Source organism: Varanus komodoensis, unplaced genomic scaffold (genome assembly GCF_004798865.1).
Source record: "Varanus komodoensis strain SLA01 unplaced genomic scaffold, ASM479886v1 scaffold1, whole genome shotgun sequence".
In the NCBI taxonomy this organism is placed as follows: domain Eukaryota; kingdom Metazoa; phylum Chordata; class Lepidosauria; order Squamata; family Varanidae; genus Varanus; species Varanus komodoensis.
In genome coordinates, this window is record NW_025335268.1 from 48591128 (window position 1) to 48613401 (window position 22274).

At 39.8% G+C, this 22274-nt stretch overlaps 1 protein-coding gene across 10 annotated transcripts in view; it reads right to left on the reverse strand.

Annotated features, from left to right (window-relative positions):
* The window catches only part of LAMA2 (laminin subunit alpha 2), a 475192-nt gene that overhangs the window by 262029 nt on the left and 190889 nt on the right, over positions 1-22274 (reverse strand). For all 10 annotated transcript variants that reach the window (XR_006414199.1, XM_044424782.1, XM_044424799.1 and 7 more), the window contains exons 10-12: positions 15918-16078; positions 13792-13932; positions 9474-9647 (exon numbers count right to left, since the gene is read on the reverse strand). Coding sequence is in view for 9 of the 10 variants with exons in the window: in XM_044424782.1 (XP_044280717.1) it covers positions 9474-9647; positions 13792-13932; positions 15918-16078 (476 nt within the window). In the remaining variant the exon portion in view is untranslated. The remainder of the gene's footprint in view (positions 1-9473; positions 9648-13791; positions 13933-15917; positions 16079-22274) is intronic.

Below are 22274 nucleotides of genomic sequence, written 5' to 3' on the forward strand. Positions count from 1 at the left end.
CATGTCATGAGTGGAGCTGGCTGGAGCCGGGAGTCAGACCAGACGGCCCGGGAGGCCTCTTCTGACTCGCCCTGCTTCTCTGTTTATAGAAAATAAATGCAGTGCATTCTCAAAGTTTGTCCCACGAGATGATGATTTGAGCTTGACCATACAGAAGTTAGAGAGTTGGTCCTTTAATACTTGGATGGAAAACTTAGGACCAAACAGATAACTGGAAGATGAATGAAACAGAAAATATGATATGGCATCTTTCTATTACATGACAACCATGGGAATAAGGTTTGGTGGTGGTTTTTAAAGCTTAAATTTTAATTTTAATTGGTGAGATGAATCAAACTTTTTTTTTTACTTTTCATTCGCATCATGATCTAAACTGCTTCAGCTGAAATTAAATCACCCTGGTAACCAGCCTGTGTAAGTCAACAATGATAAGCTTTCTTCAATATGTGCCACTTCTGCTGCTGATGCTACTGCTAGTGTTCTCGATTGATCTTTTAAAAGGTATTGGGAATGAAAGTCAATTCCAAATAATAAAAGTGAGGCACACACAGTTAAAATGCTAAGAAAGACAATTTTTTTTTTTGTTACAAGCAAGGGCTAGATTTTTTAGACACACCAGGTTTTGTGAATGTTCAGCTACATACAGGGATCACACAATCAGCATCAGCTCTAGGTCATAAGTGGCTGGTCTTTTGAACTAGAACACCAGGGTCAGACACCATAGATACGAAACAGAAGCAAAGGCAGGAGCAGGCAAAGATCAAGACACCAACAAGGGCATTGCAGGACTGATGGCAGCCACTAAAAGTACTCATATTGCTGTAGCCAAGGTGAATGGGGTTGGGAAGCCTTTAATATACCTTCCTGTGGCTTCCAGTTGCTCTGCATGCTTGGACTGGCCCTAATCCTGTAAGCACCTATGGGTCCTATGCTAATCCTGCAAGGACTTGCAAGGTAAACTAGACCCCCCACAGAATGCTGCAGATTGCTCTGCATATCCTAACAGTCAAGGTCTAAGCATTACCTTTTGGGATGGTGGGACAGTGCAAACTTGCAGCACAAACCCTTTCCCACCCATGTTCCATGATTCCTTTCCATTAATTACCCTTAGGTAAAATATGGCTGTCTATATGCTGAGAGGCCAATGGGCACAGGCCAATGGAAAGTTTATTTTGTTGACTCCTTTAGCTGTTGCTGTTGTTGGCTCTTTCAATTTCTCCGGCCTCTGTCCATTCCTCCCTACTCATATTTCCATTTTTTCTATCCTCCCTATCATTTCTGTTCCCTGAACAGATCAGAGAGTACAGAATTGATAAAATAATGCTCACTTTTTTCTACTGCTTTATTGATCTATTTAAAATAATACATAAACAGAGAGCATATTCGTTCCCAAAGTGTATATTATAAAGCATAACCAATACTGGCAAAGCAAACCTTCCCTTCATCTGTCTAAATGCCACAGCATGTTCTTGTTTATGTCCTTAGAACATTTATATCAGTGTAAGGGAAGTTTAATAAAATGTTAACACACACAAATTAACATTTTAAAGAATGAAATAAAAAGGCCATCCCTCTAAATTGCAAACACAAAATTATGCAGCAATTAATGTGAAGCTCCAAAAAAATCCTCACTGACTTTTTGATTCTGAACATCTAGCAAATGACAAAGCTTCAGCAAAGAGGAATTCTCTGCAAAATTGTGAGCTGCTAAGTAAAAACATAAAAATGAAACACCAGTGTCACTTCAGGGCAGCAACAAATAGGGCAGAATGCTTTTGTGCTCACTCTTGTTAACTGCAAAAGCCTAATCTTAATTTTGTCCTTTATATTTCCACTTTTACAATGTTTGCTATGTTCATTTGGAAATGGAGCATATAAAAAACCAGTACCAGTTTTATGTACCAGTAAAAGCACGTGACATGAGATCATAATTACACAATAATATAGAATCTATATTTTCCTTGGTTTGTAGTCTTGATGTAACTCTGTCACACATTACTGGTGCAATTAACTACTCTGTTCATTGCATATTCCATAATGGTGCTTCCTACACAAAACCTTATTGGTTTCATGGTTTCACATTCTATTATTTATGGGAAAAGGTGTCAGCCATGGAGACCTTGGAAGCAGCGGCAACTGCAGACCTTTTTGAATTCTGAGGATCCATAATGTCTGCCACAGTTTGCAGTGTGCATTTAATGACACGAAAGCGGTAGAATAGCTTCGTAAAATAGCTCAGAGTATACTTTCCTGTGAACATAAGATACTGCAATTATGATGCAGATTGTAGAACTATATGAAAAGCATATTGCAAAAAAACCACCATTTTAAATTTGGAGGTGTCATTTTTTTCCAAAGAAAATGTTTGACATTTCCCTCAAAATGATTCCTCTGAAAGAAGTATTTTCCTGAAAAGAACTAAACATTAACAATTTTGGAATACCTTGAGTAGCAAGAGCTCAGCTATAGCATTCATGGTCAAGGAGATAATAATGAAAGTGAAAGAGGGTCTGTGTGTGGCAGAAGTCTGAGGTGCAGGGTGCCGGAGATGCCATGGGTTCACGGGTGAGGGAAGCTTGTCCTTTTTATTGGAGGACACCATGAAATAGAGGTGCCAACTCAGCATGGCAGAGGCGCAAAGCTGCTGAGTGGCTGGCAGAGCCCAGCATGGGCAAGGGACGTGGAGTGATCCACACAGATACGCCATACCACTCACTCAGCAGCTGCAGGCTTTCATGAAGCTGAGCAAACATGCCCCATGCTTCCTTTGTAGCACCACAGCATTTCTAGTGATGATGCCAGTTCTTTCTATCCCATACAAGCAACGTCTATCACAGCCAGGGTGCTATACAGAAAGCCCCAGGTCAATCCCTGGCACCTTTGATTCTAAAAAATAGAAAATAAAAGGATCTCAGTGAAACTCTTTATCTCCTTCCAGCAGAACTGAAATAGATTCAGAACTGGTCATTGCAAGGCTACTCTTACGTTTATATTATGCGATGGAACAGAAAAACTCCCCAATATTGAGCTTTCAGATCAACAATAAGTAACACGGAAGTTGAGTTTACCAGAGCTAAGCATGGCTGTCAAGAACAGGGCATTTTGGAAGACATTAATTCATAGGGTTGACATATATTGGTCACGATGGCACAGAGCAGCATCAGTAACAGATGCCCACTGCAACATACTTATTAATGTAAATTCTTTTGCAGGATAGTTGACCAGATAGCCCTGCAAAACATGACTTAAGAGGAATAAGATTCTACAAAGTCCTGGGGAAAAAACTAAGTTTTCTTAAGTGGCTGCCTACGGTCCAAAATGCAATATCAGACAAACAAGAAGTGGCCGTTGAGATTTAAATTGAAAAACACTGTGGGGAAAAATTAAAAGCTAGGATAGAAGGCTTCTAAATAGCAGGAGTGATTCACTGTTTGACATGATTGCCTAAAATCCAACTAAGAGTGTAAAGTGGCCTTTAACTCCTTGGAGAGCTTTATCTTCTCATATGTTTCATTACTTTATAGCTAAAGATGTCTGGATCAGTCTATAGCATGTGCGATTAATCTCTAGAATGCAATCTAGGCTACAACATTTTGTTAAGAGAATCCCATTAACTTTCACTCTCATGCCTGGCAGTTCAAGAAAAGAATGCGATGTGAATGAAGACCACATATTCCAGAGAAGCTCAGGCTAATGACTTTAGAAAGGAAACATACATGAGCAGGAGATTTAAGGGAAAATGCAGCAGATTGCTGGAAGGCAAGAGCTGCACTAAGTTTTTCTAAAAACTTCAATTTTGTTTCCCAGGCCAGAGAAGAGGAAAAAAGTGGGAGGCAAAGGCCAAACTATCATCAGATTGAAGAAAGGAGCCATACAGGCTAATCTCCCCCCCTCAATTTGAAATGTGGTGAATTATTAAAGCAAGCAGCTTGTTGGGCCATTGAATATTACCTGCAAAGTACCGCTCATCTCCTTGAGGCAAACTGAAAGCTGACAGAGTTGAGCCAATTAGACTGACTGTCTCCTCAATGAGTTGTGATCTATCAGTGGTAATAGCTTATTATGATGATAAATGAACCCATCTCTCAAACTGAAGCTCAAGTACACACTTCAGCAGTTTCGCTGAATCACGGGGCCATTACCTCACAACTCTGGAGTGACAGCAACAAGAACGGATGGCCTGCATGAATAGACACAGATGATTGTTTTACCCTCCTGAATAAATTTCAAGTAGTTCTGGGTGAAACATTATTTTCTTTTCCTTCTTAATGGTCCTGCCTGAGCATTCCTTGTTTGCATTGGCGATATCCACACTCACACATACATACACATTTCTCATGCTGTCCAAACAGTAGGCCTCTCCCATGAGACAGGTGGATGGATTTCTGATTGGTATCCGCATGTCTGCTCAATCTACAGTGTCTCAGAGGTACTCAGCATTCGATTACTGCAGAATATCCTCCAGTCTGGCTGAAAAAGTTTGCCTTACTTCCTTTTAATCCAATTAGTGCCTTTAATTGCCCTGCCAGAGACAATCTTCCTTAGGAAAAGTGAAAGGAAATGGGAAAGGGTGGTTGTGGAGTAGACTGAAACATGAGCCTACACTCTTACCCCATGGCTTGTGCAAGTTTCGGGATTTTTAAATCATTTTAACGAAGATGTTTTTCAAGATCACGTTCTGCACCTGCAAGGAAAGTGTCTTTATAACAACAACCAAAACCACCATCATCTGGGAAACATTCTATCACAGTAGGACTCCGGTGTAATAAAAAACACAGTCAGCTCCCCCACTTTATCCTGTTTTTAAAATACCTGTTGGTAGCTGCTACAGCACTCTCTATATTTCTAAGCAAAATGTAACATAAAATGCCCTGTGTTGAGGACATTGTTACGTTTGTGTAGCAGGTGTGCTTGCTATAGATATACTGGTACTCTAGAAAGACAGGTGTGCAGATCTAAATTGGAAGACAGGTGCGCATTCTTATAGCCAGTCCCATCATGAGGCAGAATGAAGCAGCTACCTCAGGCAGCAGCTTTTGGGTCTTATGAAAAAGTGACAATTATTAGCTATTTCATGTGCATGTTCACTCCCAGCAATAGGGAGAGTTGCCTGTTCCATGTTCTAAACTAATGTTCAGATTAGTTCTAAACTAATTTGTCTTGCTTTGGGGATGTTGCTTTAGCATTTCTTGCTATGCCTCAGGCATGTCTTGGGCTGGCCTTCTGAATATTTAAACTTCCTTATATATGTTCCTGGAAGCCTCCGTAAAATAGCAGTACATGCTTAGGGACACAGTGCATTTTTTGCTGGTCACAGAACTGCAGTGTAAAAACTGGATTCACCAAGAAACAAACATACTTGGACACAAATGTATTACAGAAGAAAAAATGGCTTAGTTCATTTGTTCACCCACTAGCACATGGGCCAGTATACCGATTTTTACAAGCTTAGCCAGAAAAAAATAGAAAAAAAGATGATGATTAGGGAAATAAGTGTACAGAAGGAAAGATACTGCAATGGAAATGGCAAAGCCCGGGATCAGGAGGCTGTTTGAGCAAGGTATCCTGACTGCTAGTGATAATGGTTGTGCAGAAATGGACAGATTTAGGAGAAAGAGAAAAAATGAAGCAGGAACAGATATAAGTGCATGAGTTTAGAGGGAGAAGAACCCAAACACTTCCTGGCTGATTGCAAAAAAGGAAGACTAACGCTGTAGGCACAGACCACCTTCAGCTTTCTCAGCTTTAGTAACAAGTTCAAACATGGGACAATAATGATGGCAAGCCACTTACTGTATGCCTGAATAACCTGTTGTTCAGAAACTAAAAATGGCTCTTTGATGGAAAAGGATAGCGATACAAAACAGAAGCTAAGGGGCACCACAATGTTGACTGAAACCAGATTTGGATTGGAAGCCTCATTGCTGGGGCTGTTAGAGTTTCCACTGCAATCCAAAGATTTCCATTCTACTTGATCCTTTTTGGTGTCAGCTTCTTAGTGTTCTACACTTCCTGCAGGATAAATGTCATATTTAGACAATTCACACATGCATCTTAGTTACCTCCGAGGCACTGAAATAGCTGGATGGAGCATGTCATGCGTGAACCTAGCTCTGGACTCAGTGGGGTGCTTTAGCAAGAATAAAGCTCTCTCTGTGGAGCACATCAAGGTATGTGGATCTACTAGGGAAAACTAGGCAGGAGGGCAGGGCATCCCTGGCCCTGGAAATGTAGTGCTGCAGCATCACAACAGAGCACTGAATTGTGCTAGGAGAATCATAGTGAATGTCCCTATGGACATTTGGACCCTGAAATTATCCTTGGAGCTGAGACTCACCAAAGGATGCTCAAGTACAAAGTATGAGCACCGCCTGCCCAAACCCTGAAGAAGCTGTAGATTCAAAGTGGCTCAGACCAGGAATAGTGAAAACAAAGGGAACAATAGTTTGGTTCTGATACAATCCTTGCACCTTGATTAATTTAGCATCTAGCTGGCTATATAAAGCAGCGCAGTATAGTATGTCAGACAAAAGATATCACCAAGGGTATCCGGACGAGATTAACCTGGGAGATGGAGATGCTTCTCATTAGCACCATTTTTGCTGGAGGTTTTGCCAGGCCCAATCAAAGGAACCCTTGTGGGTTTGTCAGATGGATGATGGCATAGCAATCAGGCAAGTATTTGCATGTTTTCCCTTGGTCATGAGGAGCATTCTTCTTTAATCAAGGACAAAATGAACATTCCATGACTCTTGTGCTTCTTGGGCACTCTAGGAGCCTTACCATCTTCATGGCTTCACAGGCCATGTCTTTCACAACTAAAATACATCCTTGAACCAAGGCATCACAGTAATGCCAATTAAATCCTATGTACAAAATCATGCTGCACAACAGCTAGGTTTGTCTGCATTGCTTTGTTTTGCTTTTTGGAACCTGTGGATTCAAACCTGATTGATTGCTTAGATACAGACACTTTTTTCCTGGAGAAAACAGCACTCAGAAAGATAAGAAAATATTTATGAAATAGAGAAGTATGAAGAAACAAATGGATGGAAATTAAAAATTTTTTGCTAGGTCTACATGAAAGGTTAAATGCTTGGAAGTTTCTAAAATTCAAGCATGAGCTCAGTTGTAACTGAACTGGAATGTAAGTAACTGATGCATGAGCTTAGTTACTTACATTCAAAGTATTACTGGAATGAGTAGCCCAGTAAAACTCACAGATTACCAAAGATGGCATACTGGCCATTCCTTTATATGCTAAAAAGATTCCCAGCTGTGATGCCTAAAAGTTTTAAGTATCTAGATTTCCAAACATTTATGACTTCAGCAAGACAGATAAGTCATTCTCTCACTCTCCCCACCCCCCTACATTGTAAGTGACTTGTTGAACTAACTCCTTAGTCCAAAATCCACTTGCCACAGGAAGCAAAATAGAAGAAAATGGGGGAAATCAAGAAACGCATCAGAAAAACTGGACTCTCTGGATCATGCCTGGGAACCATCCTGGTATGATCAAAGATCATGCTGCCATAGTGCCAGATAAATGAAGTTGTGTGTGTTGATGTGAGGTTTGGGGTTTGTGTATAATTAACATCTGTTGTATGCTGTCTTTCAGCTGAAAGGCAGGATATTATTGATAAACAAATAAACTAAGAGGAAAAATCAGTGGGAGATGGACTGTACCCCAGATACCTGAAATAAAATGAATGAATGAGCAAATTAGTAGGAATAAAATGTAAAGATTTGGCACATCTCACTGAAGAAGGTATGGCAATAAACACAAGAAGGTAAATGAAAAAATAGACAGCAAGGTTTCCATCTACTGTATATTACTTTGTGCTATCTTAGGCAATAAATCCCAGAAAATCACACCTACAATGGGGATTACTGTATTTGTAGCACTGCAAGCAAACATTATCTAGAAAGGCTGGTTTAATCCAGTTTCAACTATTTAGAGAAATGTTTTATTGAGTTTACAAATAATAACCTGCAATATTCCATTTCCATCGCAATACACTAAATCACCTTGGCTAAGTATGTCATCATGGCTATAATTTACATGCTACAAAATGACAGTTAAGATGTACTATGGTAATTTGTGATTGCTTTCAGTATTACTGTAGTATCAAAAATTTATATGGTTCAGTTATTAAGGCAAATTGTTTCATTCATACAGAGAGTCTGACAGTAAACTAAAATTTTTCCAAATTACAAGAGGGGGGAAAATGCCTTCCATGTCAAACAAACTACTTGTGTTCTTTCCACTAATTTGCTCCCTGTGTAGGAGAAAAAAAAAACTGCACAGGATCTTTCATAAGCACAGGAGACATTAATTACCTATTGTATCAAACAAATGAAATCTTGCTCACACTAAACTCTTTAGCAACTGATAGCTCTGAACCAGATGTCCATATTCTTGGGAGAAGATGCAGCTTAATCTTTACTTGCTTTCTTACCTTCTGTCATACTGATTTCTAGCCAATATGAAAAAGTTATAGCAGAGAAGCCTTGAGAAACTACCTTGGGAGATATTCCTAGAGTTTCAAACAAGCTACAGAAAAGTCCCCTACATACAAACCTTCAAATTGCAAGTTTTCAAAGATGCAAACGTGCTTTTGTGTACTTTACTGTAATAAATAAGAGGTGAGTCTAGCAAAGCATAACACAGGTCTCACCATCCTAACAGTAACGCCATATGAGGAAGAACCCATCAGACAAACAACACAGGTGCACTTCTGCACTGTCACGTATCCGAAAGTATAACTTCCGGAAGTCCTCTAGTGATGTCAATGGAAGTCCTCCAGTGTCATTATAAACCTATTACAGTACAGTACCATATAGCCAATTTGATTAGTTGACCACCTAAGCTAACATTGTAGAGTGGTTAGGAAATGACATACATCAACAAGATCTAAGACTTGAAAAGACATTCTAGCTTGTAAATAACTGTGTGGGATTAAACAATGCAATAAAACCTGTAAACATTCTAGTAGTTCCTCATCTGTGGAACTGTAGTGTAAAACTTCCTGCATTCACACATTTTCTAGATTACTAACTCAACATTCTGTCAGCATCTGTGTAAATTAAGTGGGTACAGACCAGCAAAATTTGCAGGAGAGGTATGTGAGATAAATACAACTGGTAAGAAATGCATGTTTTTCTATTCAAGGCAAACCACCAGCCATTTCATTTTGGAAATAATATTGCAAATTACCTGAGCTTTCCTAACAAGAAACCATTAAGAAAACTGTCAGGAGGCTGCAAGAGTGGAAGCATTTTGCTTCATCTCCTTAGCCTTTGTGTTGTATGCCACCAGGATTCTCGGAATGTCTATGCAAATTGCTTTCAGCTTGTAATTTTGCTGAAATATCAAAAATCTGACAAATGGGAACCCAAAAATATATAATTATTTCATCTTTTTGTATTAAAAAAATCAAATTAACACCCATGCAAGGACCATCTGCACTTACTTTGTTGCCCAAATAAGGGCTGGGTGCACTCCAATAATACATCTGTTGAAAAACACTTCTTGCAGCCATGTTGTTGATGCTAAGTTGCTGAGGTCCATCAAAGCTGTCCTGCTGAGGCATAATTCTTGCACGACCAAGTACATCTGTCAGGTACCAGCCATTCATGTCCCCAATCTAGGGAGACAAAAGAAAATACCTTTTTCTATCCACACACTGAAATTTGTATAAGCTCTTCTCATACTTTCTTTCTATACTACTTGTTTCTTTTTTGGTTTTCATATTCATGATGTGGACAGATTCCTATTTAACATAGTGTTTGCCCTACTTCTCCTAGTAAATGAGTACAGAAACTTAGGTGTAAAGGAATTCCTGGTACTTCTATAGTTAGTGATTTTTAGGCCATAGTTAGGCCAGGGGTTTTTATGTCTGCAGCTCGACCACAGTTAAATGAGTTGACGTTCCATCAAATGTAACTTACATCTGGGCAAAGATGCATAGGCTTGTGCTGTAAATAGTTTTTAAAAAAATGACTGTCTGGAAATAGGCAGAAGAAGAAATCTTTTGGAAGAGTTTTTAATTAACATAAATACAAGGCACAGCCTTAGTTTTTTCCTCTTTATATCTGAGGCTAAGGACAAATTCTGAACACAAATATTTCACAACAGTTGAAACATACATGAACAGTAATTTTATGCATGCCAGATTCATAAGAAAGGCATTAAAATTACATTTAATGCATTCAATTTAATATGCAAATTAGATACTGACTGATCTTTATGTTAAAATTAACCAGTCTAGTCCCTATATAAGAAGTATAAAATCATGAATAAGTGAAACAGTGAAACAAAATCATAACCTTGCAATTACAATCATAGTGCTTCCTATAAAGCCAGGATTTGCATGACAATAAAGTAATATAGCAAAAGTCTGTCACAAGAGCTGCTAGCTTCTAACACATCAAATTAAGGAAGAAGGAACTGAACAATTTCTAAATGAGTAGGTTCTCTCAGACTAGGCTTGGGACCATCCATCTTAGAAGCTGGGCTGGTTCTAAGGCTTCCAGTTACAGTAAAAAGGGAAATGATGTATAAATGTAAAGAAAGCTGCTCTGATAGTGATTGCAGATTTTGGGATGACTTTTGTGTCACTGTCTGACAATTTACAGACCTGTAATTCATGCACAAATCCCCATAAAGTGTATTTTTACACAGTATTGAATGGAAGAATTTACACAGTTTTGATCCATGTTTTATATTTTGTATATTTTTTGTGCAACTCAGTTTGCACAAAAATGCACAAAATAACAGTGGAAAAAACCAATCCATAATCTCAAAGTTGGGAAAGCATGTCTGAAATCAGAAATATGGCTGATTTCAGTCCATTGTGGAATTCTCTGGCAACCCTCAAAAGGGACATAGCAAGGAACTGTCTCAAAACCAAAAGTGGAAAATGATTCCAATAGTGGGCTAAGAGAAATATATTAGGATCCAACACATTCCAATATATTATTATATTCTGGCAATAACTGGAGCAATCTAGTACAATCTCTCACATTCACTGCTTTCTCCAGGTACCTGTGCTGATCTTTATGTATAGTTTTCTTATTGTTTTCTGCTACCTGTCTTGCTCCCTGAAAAACTCTGATGCTGAAAGGGTTAGTCAATGCTTTCTCACTTGCTGGATTGGAGACTTCAACCCTTGGGGTTTTATAGTTACCCCTCGCTATACTGCAGGAGGAAAGCAACGCACGATACAGGAAGGGGCTATCTGTACTCCCGGGTCAAGACAGAGATAGGTTAAAAAAATACAGCAACTACCTGGCTGGATCAGAGTTATGCCAACTGCACCTCCAGATTACCCCAACTCTAGCTGTGATCCTATGATCCAGTCAGACTCCTTCATTAAACTGAAAATATATCCACCTAGGTTAAGGTAGACCATCCGTATGATAGGATGGAGTCTCTGAATTGTACAATCTACAAAACACTTCCTTACTAGAGACACACTGAAATAGGAAAGACAAGCCAACTACTCCAATCCCTATAGACTGGACCATCCATGACTGTGCTAAACTCTTTATTACTTGGAGAGTTATCTTCCTGAGATAAGGATTAATGTTTCAATCCCAGGAGAGAGCAGTTTCACTCTCCTATCTAGGAACACAGTAGATTTAAAAAACCTGTTCCTTAGTACATCTGAGGAGCACTGTGGTGTGTGGGGGATTGGGTCTTTGCTAGCCATATTCACCTCTTTGCCAGCCCCTCCTCACCAGAGAATTGCTCTTCAGATACAGACTGCCATTCAAATTGCAAAGAAATAGAGGCAATGGGGCCATTATGCTGTATTGTAGCAGGGCAATCAGGGGCTACTATCAATCTCCAGCTCACATCTTCTGATCCATCAAGAGGCTAGTAAACACCATCCCTAGCTAGGCAGTGAATTGAGGAAGCAATTCTAGCTGGAGTTTCAGCAGAGCAGAATTATATTGCCTTACTATGTCTATAAAGTCTATGGAGCAGAACCAGATAGGTTGAGCCATCTCAGAGTCCAGATGTTTAGGAACAGTAAATACTTGTTCTCTCCAAAAATAAACTGGGCAAATGACATGTTCTGGACAAGTCATATGGCCCCAGGCAGGAGATGATGGCAGTCAAGACTGATGATCTGACAGGAAATGATCCCCATAGTGTATAATTTTCTCACCTAACCTTTCCTGTCCTGCTTTCCTGCTTTCCACTTCCTGCCACCTCCTCCCCAAGGCAAGGGAGAAGAGTAGCAGGAGGCATGTTGGTCCAAAGGAGGTGGGCAGCAGCCCCATTTTGAGTTTGATCCATCTCAAAGAAAGCTTGACCCAACTCAAAGGGAGGTCAATCGTTCTGTTTTCCTTTGTCTTTCCAACATTCCTGTTTTCAAATGTTCACTCTCTTCTTGCTGCAATTCTCAATTTATTTGAAATTAATGGGTTTTTCCTTATGAACTAATTAATTCCTCACCCATTCCTACACATGCAATCATAAAACAGAAGGGCTGCCCTATTTTTAAGTTTTTTTTTTTAAATACCAAAGTAGAAAGCTTCCCCCCTCACAAAAAGTACATAACTAACAAACATCTTGCAGCATCTTATCTATCAGAATAGTTTCTGTTCCAAATGCTGTGCACCTTTACTGTGAGAATGCCCAGTCTTCTTCAGCATAAATAAGTAAATTTTCAGTCATTAATTGTCAGTCCAATTGTTTAACAGACCCTTTTAGTTTTCTTGCTTGAAATCTTCATCAGAGATCAAGCATCACTTCAGCTGCATCATGTTTAAGAGGCAAATTGGGTATATGTGGAACCACTTGTCCTGGAAACTCCTAACATTATGGATTTCATATGTCACTTCTAGGAACAAGGCTTGCTCAAGGCTAAATGCTTGTTCGTGGACCAGATGCTATCCAATGGCTCTTCTGTGAGCTGGAACTCTCAGGCCACAATGGAAAGTGGAGAGGTTCCAATGATACAAACCACTCTTTCTGTGATACAAATCACCTCCTCTGGAAGCAACAGAGAACTGCAGGGGATCAAGAAAAACAACTGAGTTTTATCCCATCCAGGAATACAAGAAACGTCAAAACTTTTTGACTTCCTCAATTCAGCAAGAGTTTGCTCTTGTAACATTTCTTGAGACCATCTGAAAAATAATTTATCACACCTATTATCCCAGCACCTTGTGCAGACCTTATTGGTAAATGTATCAATAAAATATTTCAGATGTATACTTTCCCTAACGTCTGTGAGACTACAGGAATATGTGTTTCTGCTTGAAGCTTCTGTTAATTGAGCCTTCAGCTCTGGTTTGTATACAACTTAGTTCACCCTCCAGCACAGTGGATTCTTCTCCCCCTGCAGACCCCTGGAACCCAGAATCTGCTCTGGATGGTTTATGGACCCTTTAGAGAAGATCTGGATGGGTACATGGGTATGCTGAGGGGAGTAATGGAAAGGTAAATCCTGTTACACAAGAAGTCCACTTGTATGAGATTGTATGTCACACATACGAGAACTATACAATTTCTGTCTCATCCTTTTCCCACCGATGCTCAAAGAACAATTGCCTGGATTAATTTTGCTTTCATTTTCCTCTTTGGCATGTGTTGTAGAACACCTCTCCAGTGTAAAAATTTCCATTTGGCTTTTCCATGTGAAAAATGGTCTTATCTTATTCTTCGGGAAAACTTTCTGCAAGTATACCACAGCATAAGGATATCTTGAAGCAAGACCATTTTTAAAAGAAAGGACACACTGGCAGTGCATATACAATGAATTTCCTTTTCCTTACAGTGCTGTAGGTCCAGCGAGAGCCCACACAATTCCTGGTTATTCCTGAGCAGAAACATGGTTCGCAGCCCTGGGGGTTGTCTTGCTGCAGGTTAAAGAAGCCTGGCTTACACTGATCACAGTTTTGTCCTTCCACATAGTCCTGAAAATGCACATTAAACTATTAGTTCACACTTTATTGCTAAAGCAATCCATATTTTGTTCATTTTGTGCTTTCATTTTATTTTAATAATAAAAATTAATATTAACCCCTGACTGGACAAATGTTTTACCTTTTATATTTTACATATTTTATTTTTTAAAGTTGTTTTTACATTGACTCAAATGCACCTTAAGCAAAAGAGCAATGCAAAAATTAATAACTAATAATAAAATATATATCACAATGAAGCGTAAATTGTTTAAAGAATAATTTAGTCATCTGGTGGGTCACATAAGATCCCAAGCTAACCATGCTACTCAGACCTAACTGCATTGGACTTTTTAAAATGCAATATATATTTTAAATAACCCTGACATTGCAGATACAACAGTGGAACTTAAATACAAAATTGAAATGATATGTGAGTTTGCTAAGCATATTACTTGGATGAAAGTGCCACTGATTTCCAATGAACTTAACTTTTGTGTGCTATGTTTAAGAATGAGATTCTAAGATTTTTTTTAATGTAGTATCACCACCTTTAATGTAGTATCACCACCATCTGAAAGCATGTCTATGAACATTGTTCTCTGTGTTTTTATTTTTCAGCTTGTTGATTGACAGGTCTATATAAAAGCGCTCCATGCCTTGGTATGGAAACCATCACATCTCAACACCTTCCTATGCAGCTGTGGCAAAGTTAGGAGGGTCAGAACCATATCAACAGACCAATCATTTTTATTCTTCCCATGCGGCCACAATCCTCTCTCTTGATTTGATAAGAACCACATGGGATGGACATGCACACTCTTGACCCTATCCATGGAATTTCAAAAGCATATAAAATGAAAAACAGAAATCTTCTTGGGGTAGGTGACCTGTTAAACCTGTTTTTTGTGAAGTGCCACATGCATGGATGGTATTATTTATATGTAAATAAACTGGAACCTACTCTTGCACTGCTGAAGTCACTTGTTCATCCCACCTCAGTTGAGGGTTAATTTTATACTAAAAACTCAGACATTCCCCCAGAATTTTCCAGATAATGCAAAATAGGGTCATCAATCTTGAAACCCAGATTCTGCTTACTCTAGAACATCTCCACCGATCTTCATCGAAGTGAAACTTATATCCCCCAGTGTGCTGAAGTTTGACTTTTCACGTGAAAGATGCCATTTAGGTCAATGAAAAGTGTCAGCAGAAAACCTTCCACTGTGCTCTTTTTTGCATTTGTCAGGCCTTTTCACAACCATTATTTCTCCAATCTCTTGCTGCTTTGGCACTATTTTTTAAAAACTGAAACGACTTTTTCACTGTATGATCCCAGACAGTCAGGGATGACGCACTGAATGTGGCAGTGTAATAGCACAATGCTTCTAAGCAGTTTTTGCTATGTGATGATGTCCATGAGGACTGGTCTATTGCCCTCACTCTGAGGGAAGGGAGAGAGGATCAGCATTCCCATTATCCAGGCAACTGGCCAGACACTCTCCAAAATGGTCTGGATGTCATGATTACCCAAGCTTTTCGTAAGAACAGAACAGTCATGAAAGAGCTGGAGCAAGCAAATGTGTGTGCTGACGGTCAGCTCTGATTATTCCCCCTGAGCTAAACAACCAAGAGATGCTCTGCTCCTGAGTTGCTTAGTGTGATGTCTGAACACACAGCTCTGGGTTGCTATCCAGGCTGCAGTGGGAGTGAATGGCAGGCCAAGAACCAGCCTGGTCACCCAGTTCTCTCACAACAACATGAATGTCTGGGAAAAGCTGAGGAGTTTGGGACCTGTTCCCATCTAAGAATGCATAGAATTATGCCCTAAGAGATCACACTGACATCAGAAATATTTACTTCCAGAGGGGACTCTCAATTGCTTTCCACTCAGGGAACAAGAAGAAAGGTGAGCCAAAGGGATTCTTATCTTTTTTAGTACAGATGAACAGTTCAAGCTCTGAAAAAAAAAAAAAAAAGTTGACTGCGAGCCATACCTTGCACCTGCAGGGCCCTTGGCAAGGGTCATCGTTTAAACTGCCTTTCAAAGAGCAGTTGCAGGGTACACAGTGCGGAAAGCCTTTGTAACCCAGGGCACAGCGATCACACCGCTCTCCTCCAAAGCCAGGTTTGCAGTGGCAGAATCCAGGAAGCAGGTCTACAGCAAGATGACGCAAGCAGTAAGTTCAGCAAGTCATTCATCATATCAGTATAATCATTTCACAGACATATTCTGCCATGGTCCTTCTGTGGTGGGCAATGTAGGCACTATGTGGAGTATTTGATATTTGACTTACATTCTTTTTGCCTTGCCTCGCCTCGCCTTTACAATAAGGGATTTTGTAAGGTTTAATGTAATAAATATTGGTTTGATCTTTAGACTGAGATATATTATACCTATGCTTTATGTACTGCATCCTTTAAAAGTAACCAACTTCTGTAAAAGTAGGTAACTTTTTCATATATTCCATAAAAGATACCCATGGAGGCCAACCTGCTGCCAGTTATTTTATCTATGTAGTAGTAGGTTACACTGCCCTCTATGCCGACACTTTTAATAGACTCTAGGGTGCAAGCCTATGGTGTCCTGACATTATCCTGGAGACCACAGGACTTTTCAGAGCCCTCTACCTGTGGTGCTTGAACTCTGAAGGAACCACACCAGTTGTCCCATCCCCAGGTCACATCTGGGCCTTGGAGTGGAAAAAGTGGGCATTCCAGAGATAGGAAAAGGATGGGGCAGTAGCTACAGGTTAGTGCCCCTTCTAATCTGCCCCCCAGCCTCCTTCCTTGTCAGCCCTAAATCTAGTTGGCCAAAAATGTCTGCCTGGATATCATCACTGCTGCACCTAATATTTTGCATTGGATGCTAGTAAACCTCTGAGTTCAGCGGATCACAAACACCTCTTCAGTACATGTTAGGACTACACCACTAATAGCATTTAGTGGCATACCAGTGGCACATGTCAGTTGTTTTTTCTTTTAACAGATATGAAAGACATTTTCATTATTTCTGTTGTTTTACATTCATTATTTCTGTTGTTTTACATTAAAATTTTTTGTTGTTTTTACTGTAATTGTATTTTGCATTCTGTGAATAATTGTTACCGGTGCAGAGAGCTTTTGCTATTGGGTGATATACAAGAGAAGGAGAAGGAGAAGGAATGTGGAGGGGGAGCAACATTTTTTTCTATGTTTAATACGATTTCAGGGAATGTCAGGGGATTGCAGAATTTAAATCAGCAGAAGAAAGTGTTTGCTAAGTGAAAGAGCTTACTGCTGATGTGGCCTTTCTTTCTTTTTACAGGAAAGCCCGGCGGATGGCTGCTGCTGAACATTCGTTGAAAAAAGGCTGGGCTGGGGAGGCCTGTGTGACACACACTTTGATGCAGTTTAAAGGGATTGCTATTTGGATTCATAAGCAACTTTTCAGTTCAACATGTAACTTTTGATCCCAATGGCCACTTCTTATTCTGGTTGAAAACTATTGCTAAAATTATCTCCAGGATTAATATGTATGGGTCTAATAATCATTCTCCTGTTGTGATTCATGATTTTTTTTTAGCAAATTGGTTGACACCACTTCAGAGTATTTGATTGTGGCCAAGGACTTTAATGAGATTTTATCTCCTCTGCTAGACAGGAGTGTTCAATGCACTCAAAAGGAAAACAGTGGTGAGGTTTGCACTTCAGGCCTATATGGCTGAAGTTAGTTTGATGGATGCTTGCAAAATTTTGTCTCCTGGAGAGAAAGAGCACACCTTCATTCTATCTATCCATCAGAACTGCTTTTGTTTTGGGGTTGATACATTCTTGCTGTCAAATTCATGTTTGAAGGATTGATATACTGGTAGTCTCAGACCATTCCCAGTCTGGTAGGAGTCAGTATTTTCAGATTGGCTAGCATCTAATGGTTTCTGGTGCTTTAATGTTTCTATTCTTAATTATGAGGTATTTGAAAATTAGATTTCCACTGAGTTACTTGAACATTTTAATATTAATCAGGATATTGTTGATCCTTGTGCCAATGAGTGGTGCGGGGGTGTTCAACAAAACTTTTACACTAGATTAAATTATTGCTTCTGCTACCTGTTTTATTTTAATGCAACAAAAACCTTTAACACCCCCTTTTGGTGCATCTAGTTTTGCTGCTTTCCCCACCCTTTATTTTCCAATTGTTAACCAAGCAATTGAGAACTGTGTGCAAAATAGCCTGTAGTCAGGCTGATTTTGTCGATCTTGTCAAATCTGTTTTCAGGCTCAAGCTGAAACTTGTAAGACTATTGACAAGGTAAGACAAAATATATCATACAGCCATACTTGTGAGTTTCTTTATATGCAAAAGACTGCCAAATTTCTTAAAACTATAAAAATACTTGAGCAATTTTCTGTGTCCATTTTTTTTAAGAGCCAGGGATGATCTCTGGGCATTGAGGGAAAGGCTATTGGTGGCGATGGTGTGAGGGGATCACAAAGAGGAGCAGGAGAATTTGATACTCTTATCACATGTTTTGCTAGCCAGTCCCCTCAGACAGAATGCATCTCCTGGTAACCCATCCTAGGTCAAACAATCCCTGGAGCTAGGTAGATTGTCAGGTTGGCTTGTCTTCTCCTATCCCCACCTCAAAAAAAGCCATGCTGCAGAAGATGTTGTAGATTCTGATAACATGACAACCTACCATGGCTAGTTAGTCATGATGGTTGTCATGTCATGAGAATCCAGTCAATAAATGTCACACAAGCAACAAATACCTAAAGTATTGATGCAAAGTTATTCTCAAGCGTATTGCAGGCAAAAATGGTGTACATTCTGAGCTAAGATAGCTGGACCACAAATAGTCAAATTGACTACTTCAGGCTTGATGCATGCTCACAAAGATGTTTAAGAAACTTGGGGCATGTGTGTGTTATCTATAGGATTAGATTTTACATAAAGTCAGATGCTGATCAGCTTGCACGTTCAGACATTTCGTGAATATGCAGCAAACATGATGTTCCTTAATGATGTCAGTGCGGCAGCCAGTGATTGTACCAGCACAGAAAGTACTGCTACGCCATGACTGCAGAATACATTGCTGACATTATAGCTGTATCCAGTGATCCTTTGCCTTAGAGTACCACAAAGATAACATGCACAACCTTTAACTTCTGAAGGAATCATTCATTACTACCACTTCCCTCAGAGGCAGGTTTTTCTGTTTAGTGCAAGCAGTGCTGTTTTGTCATAGAATGCACTGGAACAGAGTTCTGGCACCTTTTTTCGACAGTTTTTCCAAGTTTTAAAAGTAACGTTTGAAAATTTGATGTTTGGTCCACATGGATTCGAATTGCCCTGTTGAGCGTAGCAGGTTGGCAGCAAAATCATTAAAATGGTGCATGCGGGCTGCTTCAGTGTCGAATCCGATGCATGAGTACTTCGTCCACGCTGGTTGTGATGGTGCTTTTCGGCTTGTGGTGCTGCTCGGCTTGTGGTGCTGCTCGGCTTGTAATGAGTTGTGTGGTTGCGTGCTGAATGCTTAGTGCGGGCGGCGACCGTTATGTTTCCTTACACAACTGACGTGTGTAGGTGTGTGTACAGTGGTTGACTACATGTGAAAGGTAAATAATTTCATGAGTTTTTTTCCTTTTTTCTTACAAAAAAATCACTGAGTGCAAGTAAACCTTTTTCTGCACAGCAAACAGCTAGCAGCTACAAAATCAATTTCAGTATACCTAATGTGCATTTATAGAATCATAGAACCATAGAATAATAGAGTTGGAAGGGGCCTGTAAGGCCATCAAATCCAGGTCCCTTCTTAGTGCAGGACTCCTAGTTAAATCATCCCTCTCGGATGGCTGTCTAGTTGCATTCTGAATGCTTCTAGTATGGGAGAGCCCGCAACTTTCCTAGGCAATTGGTTCCATTGTCGGACTGCTCCAATAGCCAGGAAGTTCTTCCTGATGTTCAGCCAGAACCTCGCTTCCTGTAACTTGAGCCTTTTATTCGATGTCTTGCACTTTGGGGTGATTGACAAGAAATCCTTTCCTTCTTCTGACAGCCTTTCAAGTACTTGTAGAGTGCTGACATATCTCCCCTCAGTCTTCTCTTCTCAAGGCAAAGCATGCCCATTTCTTTCACTCTCTCCTCACAGGGATTTGTTTCTAGTCCCTGGATCATCCTTCTTGCCCTCCTCTGAACGCTTTCCAGCTTGTCTTCATCTTTCTTAAACTATGGTGCTCAAAACTGGGTGTAGTACTCCAGATGAAGCCTAACCCATTCTGAGTAAAGAGGAACTAGTACTTCACATGATTTGGAAGTGATTCTTCTATTAATGCAGCCTCAAATGGCATCTGCCCCGTTTTGTAGACACATCACATTATTGATTCATATTCACAATGTTGTAATCTACAACAATTCCAAGATCCTTCTCACTTACAGTATCGTTGTGCTAAGTATTACCCATCTTATATTGATGCAGTTTTGTGTCATCTGCAAATCTGAGCATCATTCCCTGCACTTCCTCATCCATATTTTTAATGAAAATGTTAACGAGCACTGGGGCCAGGACTGAGCCCTGCCATACCCCACTTGTTATCTCTCCTCAGTGTGAGAAAGTGCCATTGATGAACACTCTGAGTCTAATTCTGTAGCCAACTAATTTGCAAACATTCAAACAAAATCCAGTGGAAATGTAAAATGTGTTTTTGGGCTTTTCTTCAAATAACTCCCAGCTTTTTCTGGCTTACATAGATTGAAGCAAATTGGCTTTTTTGGTTGACATTTTATGGATAACTACCATTTTTCCTGGCTTCATGGAAGCAGCTTGTACTAGTGACTCACTGCTGGACTCAATACATAGATTTTTCTTCCCTTCCTTCTCAACTGGGTAGCACAATTTCATACACAGTTACAGCAAATGACTATATTTTAAATGCAGATACTAAAGCTAGATATTTTCTTCCTGTCTCAGTGTGGGTTTCATTGAGAAAAGAGAGAGAGAGAAGGAAAGACATGCAGACAGACAGACAGACAGGTATTGCCCAAGAGACAGAGAGAGAGAGAGAGAAATTGGAATCCCATAATATTCTGCTCCATTTTAGGTGGCAAGGTGCTCTTGTATCGTACTAACCTGAACCAAGTCCTATATAATATCTTGCCTGCATAACATCTTGGGGAATGCCTGCAATCAAAATTCACCAGGCATTTTTCATGTGCACTGATCAGAGGCTGCCAAGAGCTTTATTTTTAATTCTTGACAGCTGTCAAAAGGAATTCTGTCAGGACCTACCAAAGCAGCAAGTGATCTTTGCCTGGCAAACTGGAATGTCTGGCAGACTAGCCCCTTTGTGGAGAAATCCTTCAAGAGGTTGCTTTGGACTTCACTCATGTTAGGTTCTTCCTACTTTTTCATCTTTTCCTGAAAGTCTAGAAGCATGGGAAAGTGGGAAAGTGCTAGCCATCCTCCTTTAATGGAGTTGACATGGGAGTTGACAGCTAAATGTCTAAAGTCCAGTTCCTTTTCAAAGGGGTTCCTTGACAGGACTATAGAAAGTTTTTTGACTGGGACATATGCATGTATACGTGCATAGCACCCTGTGAACCAAACACAGGTAGCCTTGTAGAACAAAAACAGCAGTACAAACACTTAAAAAAAACAGAGTTCTTACCATTACCTGTCAAACCTCTGTGCTCCTAAAAAATGACATAATTTGGACTTTTTCACCTTCCCAAGTATCCAAAGTCTTAGCCAAAAATCTCTCACAATGCCTAATATACAATCACTTGTTTAGATAATACTAAAACAAGACAGTTATGATGCAGCCCTGACCTACAGGCTTACAATCTAAAATAGGAATGATACATAAGGAAAAAGGGATGGGAAAGGAAGAGGAAAAGTCAATGAGACTTTACACACAGCTTATGGAATGGCTGTGCTTCCACTCACATCTTCTTACAGACAGCTTGCACTCATGAATTAAACATGGGTACCCCAATTTTATTAACTGTTTCTCAGCATGAATGAGGGCCAAACTAGATATTACACATAGCAATAACTGAAAACAGCATTCAAGGGAATAACCTCCTTTCTGCCTACAGTTTAGGAGAATTTTTCCATGTACTAACTTCACAGTGCTCTGTGTTCACAGACAATCTGTATCATTGCTTGCAGAGGCTGATTGCGCAAATGTAGTACATCAAGGCATGGGTACTGGATGCTCAGGCAGCGAGATGCACATGTGCCATTTCTGGAAGAAATGTTTTCCATGCATCTATTGCTATGTACTTTGAGTGTCTGCACAAGGCTATTACTCTCATATTTTAAGGGTGAGGCACCATCATTCTAATTTTGAATGTATGAATGAGGTTAATGCTG